Here is a 12,011-nt window from a genome sequence, read left to right as displayed (position 1 = left end):
AGATTCTTTGAAAAGAGAATAAGAACCTTCAATTTAAAAGGGAAATTTTGGATTATTAGAAACTTATAAAATAAAATAAAATCTGGATTTTTAGGATATATAAACATAAATAAATAACAAGTTAAACTAGTAACATTGTTAAGGTAAACTAAAAGACGAACTAGGAACCGAAAAACTCGATTAACGTGTCTTATGAACATACATGGTCAAAACTGTTATTTATGGTGAATTATGTGTGTTTAGTTCATAGGATGATTAGTATAGACTTGTGTAATTTATTTGACTCGTCGATAACTTAAACGGTCGAAATATCAGTTTTTTAAACAAAACGACACAACTATTAGGGACTGTTTTAGAACAGCCCCTAAAGTGTTAAAAATACACATGTATAACATAATTTAATACATGAGAAAATGACAAGATGATAAAACTTAGTCCTAAACGGTTCGTGTCGCGAAAACCGACACGAAAACGTTAAAAAGTTGTTTTTTTAAAAAAATATTAACAAAAATGAAAATAATATATTTTCACAACTAAACTTATAAAACTTGACTAATATCTATGCAACAAGTATTTTTCCATAATCTATAAGTTACGTTTTAAACGAGTAACCGAAATAACGCATTTTAAGCATAAAACCGACAAAACCAACGAAACCGTCAAGTTTTGTGAAAAATAAAAGACTAATATTTTCTTAAAAATTCCAGCAACTAAAACATAAATATATTTTATTATATTAATTAATTAATTTATTTAATTACTTAAATAATAACTAACGAGAAACCGAACTATGTGTATTTGCTTATGTGCTATGTGCTTACGTGTACATTAGAATAGGACTAATAAATTTAAATGGATTTTTGTATAAAAACTAAAATCAAGTTTTTATTAACAAAACGTGTTCTAATATAGGACACAGGAATTTTGGAAAAACTACAAGACTGTGAGTTTCTCTATCGAACCCCCCCTCGATTTTTAACTGGAAATGTTTTCAAAACGATATTTAATTGTGTTTTGGGGGGAAAGCATATTCTTTATTATATAATATTTTCGTTAATGTGTTTATAAAGGCATTTTAGTTTACAAATTGGTGTACAATGCGAGATGAGTCTAGTTGGGATAAGTAACAGTTAACCCTAGAAAGGGGCACATAAATATTAGTAGATCTATTGGGGTGACACCCCCACTTCCATTCGCGTTGGGTTAAAAGTGGGAATATTTTGAGTATTGTATGTATCGGGTTATCAACTATGATTGTCATACGCAATGTTGTATTACTTTCTCGTCTACAACAACTCAATTTGTTCAAGAAATAAAATGCCTATTGTTTTGGTGATGTAATGACGGTAGATCATTACACACGGATTGTGATATAATGGCGGTAGACCATTATACACGTAATATTTTTATATAATTCGGGGTGTAGTGACGATTACACACGAATTGATATCGGATTTGATTGATTAATGGATTGTGTTTACGACTCATATATATATATATATATATATATATTGACTATTTTTAATAAAAAGGGAAACTCACCAACACATTGTGTTGACCGTTATTTTAATATGCTTTTCAGGTAAGTGAAGATTTCGAGGTGGCATGGAAACGAGAGCGTGTGGTGTTTGAACAAAAGATGAAATATTGTAAACCGTGCATTAGCACGTGTAACAAACTCTGATTTTGTAATATATTTTCCAATAATAAAATATTATGCTTTTATTATTAATTGTCTATTGTTATTGGCTATCGACATCTGTCATAACCCGAACGACTTAAGTTAAGACTTTCGCTGTGTTAAGTTAAGATTTTCGGGGTGTGACAGAAGTTGGTATCAGAGCCAATAGTTATAGAGAATTAGAAAATATAAAGTTTTCTCTATCGAACCCCCTTTCGATTTTTAACTGGAAATGTTTTCAAAAGGATATTTAATTGTGTTTTGGGGGAAAAGCATATTCTTTATTATATAATATTTTCGTTAAAGTTTTTATAAAAGCATTTTATTTTATAAATTGGTGTACAATGCGGGATGAGTTTAGTTGGAGTAAATAATAGTTAACCCTAGAAAGGGCACATAAATTCTAGTAGATCTATTGGGGTGACGCCCCTCACTTCCATTTGCGTTGGGTTAAAAGTGAGAATATTTTGAGTATTGTATGTATTGGGTTATCAACTATGATAGTCATACGCAATATTGTATTATTTGCTCGTCTACAACAACTCAATTTGTTCAAGATATAAAATGCCTATTATTTTGGTGATGTAATGACGGTAGATCATTACACACGGATTGTGATATAATGGCGGTAGACCATTATACACGTAATATTTTGATATAATTTGGGGTGTAGTGACGATTACACACGAATTGATATCAGATTTGATTGATTAATGGATTGTGTTTTCGACTCATATATATATATATGTATATATATATGGACTATTTTTAATAAAAAGGGAAACTCACCAACACATTGTGTTGACCGTTATTTTAATATACTTTTCAGGTAAGTGAAGATTTCGAGGTGGCATGGAAACGAGAGTGTGTGGTGTTTGAACAAAAGATGAAGTATTGTAAACCGTTCATTAGCACGTGTAATAAACTCTTATTTTGTAATATATTTTCCAATAATATAAGATGATGCTTTTATTATTAATTGTCTATTGTTATTGGCTACCAGCATCTGTCATAACCCGAACTGTAAGGCCCCGTTACCGGTAGCCCTACTTTCGTGTTGGATTTACTCATAAACGCAGTTCTAAATATCAGAGTTAATTAAACATTCGCGGAATATAAAAGCTTTCATAAAACATTTCATAACAAAACACCTCTTGTCTTAAAACAACATCTTATCTTTCAAAATAAATAAAACATTAAACTTAAACGTCTTGCGTCTTCCGATGCCAGCCCCTTTATTCAGTGCCGCGTGTCTCCTCACGCGAGCTGCCTCATCCTACTCACCTGCGTGCATACTAAAAGTCAGCTACGCTGAGTGAGTTCTAGTTAATCACATAATCATACAATACCTTCTTACATTTCATACTTAACCTCTTAACTTTCTTTTATACACACATAAGTGCATATACTTTCATTCTTACTTTCATACTTTCTTTACATACATAATCATACGTTTAAAAGAGCCTTTCGCCCTATAACCTAACAGATATTATAAGGGTCTGGTCCCTAACATCACATATATTATGAGGGTCTGGTCCCTAACATCACAGATATTATGAGGGTCTGGTCCCTAACATCACAGATATTATTAGGGTCTGGTCCCTTTGTTTCGTGTAACTGTACCATACCTGTTCATACATGCTTTCCTTGACAATACGTGCAATCTCCGAAGAGCGTTCACGTACCATCATCATAACATACATACATTATGTATACATCATATATTCATACATACATCATATCTCTCATCATACTTATCAATCATATCTTAACTACCACCTGACGGTTCATGCAATACCGGAAGATCGTTCATGCACCGTCAAGCAATCATCATACGTAAATCATACAAGGCATACACTTATCACTTAAGATAAGTGTTTTCACTATCACATCGAGTATGCACACAACCCCGAAAACATAACAAGGAAGTGGGGCTAGAAACTCACCTCAAGGATGTTGCGTTCACCGTTTACGGTTATCCTCTTCTTTAGCTGTGCGCGACTAACTGTATAATAATTATACGTATCAATAATTATCACTACACATATCGTCTTTCTAGTTTAATTGTTACCCTCAACGAACGGGGGTCCGGGGGCAGCGCCCCTGGCAGCGGGGTTTTAGGGGCGGCAGCCCCTAGCGGGGTCCATGGGGCAGAGCCCCTGACACATTTTCCATTAACATTTTGAATCGTTAATTAATTTGCTACTTAAAAGTTCAAGAGTCTAATTGTAATTAAATCATTCTTTTCTAAGTCCAGGGACTGTTATTGTCATTCAGTTAAACTTCTAATTCGTTATTGGTTCATAGCGAATTGGATTATCCTAGCGAACTGGTTCTTATAACGAATTGAACCCTTAACGAACTGGACTTGTTAACGAATCAGTCCATATAGCGAATTGGACCTTCTAATTCTTTATTTCTTTTAACGAACTAATCACAACGAATCAAGGGTAATTCGTTACCCTTTTCCCTTAACGAGTCGGAGACGAATCATAGACGAACTAGAGCTAGTTCGCTGTGCTCCCTTAAGCGAATCAACTAACAAATCACCTTCAATTCGTTAAGCCCCCATAGCGAACTAGGGTTAGGTCAGGGAATGTCAGAACATTCCCTGACATTCCTTATCCTCGTACCACTATTCCGGCGCCGCCTTTGCCGGAAAGCCGCCGGAAAACCGCGAACACGTCGGAAAAACGAGTTTTAACTCGTTTTTCACCGTTTTTCGTTCCGTTCGATCCAGATCTGAGCTAGGGTGACCCCTAAGCTCATCATATGTTCGGTTTATACCCGATTCCACCCGGATCTCGTGACTTAAACGGTTTAACGGTGTCGACTCGTCGTTTAGTGACCATAACTAACGGATTTAAGCTCTTACAACAAAATACTATCATACCTTGGGTCAGGATCCGATTCTTCTAATATATTTCGGCTAGAGAGGCTAGAGAGAGAGAGAGCTTAAGTGTGTGTGTTTGAGAGGTGTAAGGGATATGTGTAAATGAATTAAATGGAGGATTAAGGGTATATAGAGAGGCTAGAGAGAGAGAGAGCTTAAGTGTGTGTGTTTGAGATGTGTAAGGGATATGTGTAAATGAATTAAATGGAGGATTAAGGGTATATATATATTTTTTTATCATGGGCTTAAGCCCATGGTCTTTCCTTCATTCCTCCATAACCCAAGTTCATAACCCATATCCATTTACCCACACAAGTCCATCTCGTATTCTATTCAACTAAACCGATAACGACCCGCTATAAAATAAACAAACTTTATTTTATTAATATAACCGAAAGTAGGATGTTACACGAACGACTTAAGTTAAGACTTCCGCTGTGTTAAGTTATGATTTTCGGGGTGTGACAGAAGTTGGAATCAGAGCCAATAGTTATAGAGAATTAGAAAATATAAAGTTTTCTAAACTATAACCGTATGTTCAAACACGCGCTCCTTTACCGCCTCTCGAAACGAAAAGGCAACAAGATATATATATATAACTGATTATTACTAACTTTAATTGATATGTTCTTTTCAGATGTCTACCTCAGTAGTGATTGTATCTGACTCAGACTCCAGTGACCACAGTATTTCCCTATCACCGATCAAGTGGCGCCCAGAGGTTGCATCAGGAGACGCTGGTTCTACTTCGATAACTGCACCCATAAAAGTGTACTCCCGAAAGAGAACGGCCCCTAAAGTGTTAAAATACCCATGTATAACAAAAGTTAATACATGAGAAATGGACAAGATGATAAAACTTAGTCCTAAACGGTTCGTGTCAAGAAAACCGACACGAAAACGTTTAAAAGATGCTATTTTAAAAAAATATTAACAAAAATGAAAATAATATATTTTCTCAAGTAAACATGTAAAACTTGACTAATATCTATGCAACAAGTATTTTCCATAATCTATAAGTTACATTTTAAACGAGAAACCGAAATAACGCATTTTAAGCATAAAACCGACAAAATCGACAAAACCAACGAAACCGTCTAGTTTTTTGAAAACTAAAAGACTAATATTTTCTTAAAAATTCCAGCAACTAAAACTTAAAAATATTTTATTATATTAATTAATTAATTAATTTATTTAATTAATTAAATAATAACTAACGAAAAACCGAACTATATGTATTCGCTTATGTACTATGTGCTTATGTGTACATTAGAATAGGACTAATAAATTTAAAAGGCTTTTTGAATAAAAACTAAAATCAAGTTTTTATTAACAAAACGTGTTCTAATATAGGACACATGAATTTTAGAAAAACTACAAGACGGTGAGTTTCTCTATCGAACCCCCCATCGATTTTTAACTGGAAATGTTTTCAAAAGAATATTTAATTGTGTTTTGGGGGAAAAGCATATTCTTTATTATATAATATTTACGTTAAAGTTTTTATAAAGGCATTTTATTTTACAAATTGGTGTACAATGCGGGATGAGTCTAGTTGGGATAAGTAATAGTTAACCCTAGAAAGGGGCACATAAATATTAGTAGATCTATTGGGTTGACGCTCCCCACTTCCATTCGTGTTGGGGTAAAAGTGAGAATATTTTGAGTATTGTATTTATCGGGTTATCAACTATGATAGTCATATGCAATGTTGTATTATTTGCTCGTCTACAACAACTCAATTTGTTCAGGAAATAAAATGTCTATTATTTTGGTGATGTAATGACGGTAGATCATTACACACGGATTGTGATATAATGGCGGTAGACCTTTATACACGTAATATTTTGATATAATTCGGGGTGTAGTGACGATTACACACAAATTGATATCGGATTTGATTGATTAAAGGATTGTGTTTTCGACTCATATATATATGTACTTATATATTTATATATATATATATATATATATATATATATATATATATATATATATATATATATATATATGGACTATTTTTAATAAAAGGGAAACTCACCAACACATTGTGTTGACGGTTATTTTAATATGCTTTTCAGGTAAATGATGATTTCGAGGTGGCATGGAAACGAGAGTGTGTGGTGTTTGAACAAAAGATGAAGTATTGTAAACCGTGCATTAGCACGTGTAATAAACTCTTATTTTGTAATATATTTTCCAACAATAAAAGATTATGCTTTTATTTTTAATTGTCTATTGTTATTGGCTATCGGCATCTGTCATAACCCAAACGACTTAAGTTAAGACTTCTGCTGTGTTAAGTTAAGATTTTCGGGGTGTGACAGAAGTTGGTATCAGAGCCAATAGTTATAGAGAATTAGAAAATATAAAGTTTTCTAAACTATAACCGTATGTTCAAACACGCGCTCCTTTCCCGCCTCTCGAAACAAAAAGGTAACAAGATATATATATAACTGATTATTACTAACATTAATTGATATGTTATTTTCAGATGTCTACCACAGTAGTGATTTTATCTGACTCAGACTCCATTGACCACAGTATTTCCCTATCACCGGTTGAGTGGCACCCGGAGGTTGCATCAGGAGACACTAGTTCTACTTCGAGAACTGAACCCTTAAAAGTGTACTCCCGTAAGAGAACAGCCCCTAAAGTGTTAAAATACCCATGTATAACATAAGTTAATACATGAGAAAAGGATAAGATGATAAAAGTTAGTACTAAACGGTTCGTGTCGCGAAAACCGACACGAAAACGTTAAAAAGATGCTATTTTAAGAAAATATTAACAAAAATGAAATTAATATATTTTCACAAGTAAACTTGTAAAACTTGACTAATATCTATGCAACAAGTATTTTCCATAATCTATATGTTACATTTTTAACGAGAAACCGAAATAACGCATTTTAAGCATAAAACCAACAAAATTGACAAAACCAACGAAACCGTCAAGTTTTGTGAAAAAAAAAAATAATATTTTCTTAAAAATTCCAGCAACTAAAACTTAAAAATATTTTATTATATTAATTAATTAATTAGTTAATTAATTGATTTAATTAAATAATAACTAACGAAAAACCGAACTATGTGTATTCGCTTATGTGCTATGTGCTTATGTGTACATTAGAATAGGACTAATAAATTTAAAAGGCTTTTTGAATAAAAACTAAAATCAAGTTTTTTGTAACAAAACGTGTTCTAATATAGGACACATGAATTTTGGAAAAACTACAACACGTTGAGTTTCTCTATCGAACCCCCCATCGATTTTTAACTGGAAATGTTTTCAAAACGATATTTAATTGTGTTTTGGGGGAAAATCATATTCTTTATTATATAATATTTTAACGTTTTTATAAAGGCATTTTATTTTTCAAATTGGTGTACAATGCGGGATGAGTCTAGTTGGGATAAGTAATAGTTAAACCTAGAAAGGGGCACATAAACATTAGTAGATCTATTGGGGTGACGCTCCCCACTTCCATTCGCATTGGGTTAAAAGTGGAAATATTTTGAGTATTGTATGTATCGGGTTATCAACTATGATAGTCATACGTAATATTGTATTCTTTGCTCGTCTACAACAACTCAATTTGTTCAAGAAATAAAATGCCTATTATTTTGGTGATGTAATGACGGTAGATCATTACACACGGATTGTGATATAATGGTGGTATACCATTATACACGGAATATTTTGATATAATTCGGGGTGTAGTGACGATTACACACGAATTGATATCGGATTTGATTGATTAATGGATTGTGTTTTCGACTCATATATATATATATATATATATATATATATATATATATATGGACTATTTTTAATAAAAAGGGAAACTCACCGACACATTGCGTTGACCATTATTTTAATATGCTTTTCAGGTAAGTGAAGATTTCGAGGTGGCATGGAAACGAGAGCCTGTGGTGTTTGAACAAAAGATGAAGTATTGTAAACCGTGCATTAGCACGTGTAATAAGCTCTGATTTTGTAATATATTTTCCAATAATAAAAGATGATGCTTTTATTATTAATTGTCTATTGTTATTGGCTATCTGCATCTGTCATAACTCAAACGACTTAGGTTAAGACTTCCGCTGTGTTAAGTTAAGATTTTCGAGATGTGACCGAATTTGGTATCAGAGCCAATAGTTACAGAGAATTAGAAATATAAAGTTTTCTAAACTATAACCGTATGTTCAAACACGCGCTCCTTTCCCGCCTCTCGAAACGAAAAGGTAACAAGATATATATATATATATATATATATATATATATAACTGATTATTACTAACTTTAATTGATATGTTCTTTTCAGATGTCTACCTCAGTAGTGATTGTATCCGACTCAGACTCCAGTGACGACAGTATTTCCCTATCAATGGTCGAGTGGCGCCGGAGGTTGCATCAGGAGACGTTGGTTCTACTTCGAGAACTGCACCCTTAAAAGTGTACTCCCGAAAGAGAACCAAGGCCACCCGCCCACAACCGATTAGCTGTGATCCCTCCTCCCCCACCACCGCCTCCCGCACCGGAGCCAGTGGTTGAGGAGGAACTCTCCGATCACGAGCTACTTATGGTTCTTCTCGCCAAGTTCTCGGCCTATGAGAACATTGTTCACAATATGGTAGACCGCGTCCTTGCTATTGAACATAATCAAGGCACCGATGACCCAACACATAACGCGTTGTGCCAGTTTGTGAATGATGTGAAGAACCAGGGATTGCTGAAAGAGGCCAGGGTAGGAAACCTTGAGATGAAGAATGGCGTGATAGAGCCATGTGTGGGTTACTTGATGTGCATTCACTAGAGATAGCTCACAAGTAGTATGTTATTTTGGGTAGTATGTTTGTGTTATTAATGATTCTATTTAATTCCTAACATTTTTGAAAAATATCATTTTTCCAGAACTAACAAAATTATATTCTTTTTCTAAAATAGAACATGGCACCAAGAACAAGACGAACAACTAATAATCAAGCGTCCGGACTACCTTCCTCTCAAAACGAGTTAGCTCAACTAATCGCTCATCATGTAAATACGGCACTCGAGCAACATGAGTCTAACCGCAACGCAAGCCAAAACCCCCTAAATACAACTAATATTTCAAACGGAGAAATTCCTAGAACCGAAAATATAAACAAAAACCCCACGGGTAGTACGGTACGCAGGTGCTCATACAAAACTTTCCAAGGTTGCGGACCGAAAGAATTTACCGGTGCCAAAGGACCTTTGGAAATTATCCGATGGATCGAGAAGATGGAATCTCTAATGAAAATCAGTGGTTGCACCCCTCTCGAACGGATAAAATACGGAGTATGTTCATTCCGTGATGAGGCACTCGAGTGGTGGAACTCCATAATTCAAAATCATGGAGAAGATGCCGCTTACCGTCTAACCTAGGAAGAACTGAAAGAAATGTTGTTAAAGGAATACTGTCCCCGAAACGAATTTCAGAAAATCGAATATGAATTCTGGCTGTTATAAGATGGAAGGTGCTGACATTGGAGGATATACTTCTCGATTCAACTCATTGGCACGACTGGTTATGCCTGAATATGCAAGAATCGAGAGGTACATCTGGGGATTAGCTCCCAAAATTCGAGGAATGGTCACCTCCTCCAATCCAACCACTATCCAGTCAGCTCGAGAGCTGGAAAAATCTTTAACTGATAATGAAGTTCGTATGGGAACTCTAAAAGACTCTGGAAAGAAAGTTGTTACCACTGAACCCGAACGAAAAACAGTTACCGAGAATCAGAAACCCGAAGAATTCAAACAGAAAGGGAATGGTAACTCAGGAGGACAGTTCAAGAGAAACCAAGGAATAGGAAGGATGTTTGCAGCAAATGCAAGGGGACCAGGAGGAAGCCCAGGACAGGGGTCCACTTGTAGCAGGTGTGGAAAGAACCATAGTGGTGAATGCCAGGAGGACAGTTCAAGAGAAACCCAGGAATAGGAAGGATGTTTGCAGCAAATGCAAGGGGACCAGGAGGAAGCCCAGGACAGGGGTCCACTTGTAGCAGGTGTGGAAAGAACCATAGTGGTGAATGCCGGATGTGAAACAAATGCAATCGATTTGGCCATATGACCCGCGACTGCTACGCGAAATAGCAACACCCCCAGGAATCCGAACTCACGGATGCTTCAAGAGAAACCCAGGAATAGGAAGGATGTTTGCAGCAAATGCAAGGGGACCAGGAGGAAGCCCAGGACAGGGGTCCACTTGTAGCAGGTGTGGAAAGAACCATAGTGGTGAATGCCGGATGTGCAACAAATGCAATCGATTTGGCCATATGACCCGCGACTGCTACGAGAAATAGCAACACCCACAGGAATCCGAACTCACGGATGCTTCAAGTGCGCTGTCATCGGACATTTCAGAAATGAGTGTCCCAAACTCAAGGGTCAAACCGCTAGGGGCAAAGCATTCGAGATGAACGCGAAAAAGGCCCGGAAGGACTCATCCTTAGTCACCAGTACGTTTCTCGTTAATAATCATTATGCTTATGTACTATTTGATACCGGAGCAGATCTAAGCTTTGTTTCAAACCAATTTGAACCCCTTCTCGGTATTGAACCAAGTAAGTTAGACAATAACTACTCAATAGAATTAGCCAACGGGAAACTAATTGAAAACAGTAAAATTGTCCGAAACTGCAATATTCTGTTAGAGAATCATAGGTCTCCAATCGATCTTCTACCCGTAGAGTTAGGCAGTTTTGATATAGTAGTAGGAATGGATTGGTTATCCAAAAATGGAGCTGAAATTATATGTTCCGAAAAGCTAGTTCGTCTACCGACCCAACCGGTCACTGTCTGAACATTCAAGTTGATTAGAGTAACACCGAGTTAAAACTCTCCATTATCACAAAACCCCGCAAATTGCTAAGGAGAGGATGTCCAGCTTTTCTAGTCAACGTAGTCGACACAAAGGCTAAAGAAAGAAAAATAGAGGATATTCCTGTAGTGCGGGAATTTCCATAACTTTTCCCTGATGATTTGCCTGGATTACCTCCTCAGCGTCAAGTCGAATTCAGAATCGATCTGGTTCAAGATGCCGCTCCGATAGGTCGATCTTCGTACATATTAGCAACATCGGAAATGCAGGAGTTATCTAATCAGCTTCAGGAATTACTAGATAAGGGATTTAAAAGACCGAGTTTCTCACCTTGGGGAGCTCCAGTTTTATTTGTGAAAAGGAAGGACGGTTCTTTCCGTATGTGTATCGATTACAGAGAACTGAACAAACTCATCATTAAGAATCGATACACATTACCGAGGATTGATGATTTATTCGATTAATTTCAAGGATCAAGCTATTACTCAAAGATCGATCTGCGATCAGGGTATCATCAGTTACGTGTTGCAGAAGAAGATAATCCTAAAACCGCTTTTAGAACTTGCTATGGCCATTATGAATTTCTG

At 35.7% G+C, this 12,011-nt stretch overlaps 1 protein-coding gene across 1 annotated transcript; it reads left to right on the top strand.

Annotated features, from left to right (window-relative positions):
- The first annotated feature begins 10,842 nt into the window (after positions 1–10,842).
- LOC143591218 (uncharacterized) lies at positions 10,843–11,406 on the top strand. Its single transcript, XM_077071491.1, has one exon. The coding sequence runs from the start codon at positions 10,843–10,845 to the stop codon at positions 11,404–11,406; it is 564 nt and encodes a 187-aa protein (XP_076927606.1).
- Positions 11,407–12,011: the final 605 nt, after the last annotated feature.

This window comes from Bidens hawaiensis, unplaced genomic scaffold (assembly GCF_021521415.1).
Source record: "Bidens hawaiensis isolate Kalapana, Puna unplaced genomic scaffold, B.hawaiensis_p1.1 tig00039465_1, whole genome shotgun sequence".
In the NCBI taxonomy this organism is placed as follows: domain Eukaryota; kingdom Viridiplantae; phylum Streptophyta; class Magnoliopsida; order Asterales; family Asteraceae; genus Bidens; species Bidens hawaiensis.
This window is presented reverse-complemented; position numbering and strand designations above follow the sequence as displayed.

Coding starts and splice junctions, on each gene's coding strand:
- LOC143591218 (XM_077071491.1), top strand. CDS start 10,843: ATGCCGGATGTGCAACAAATGCAATCGATTTGGCCATATGACCCGCGA.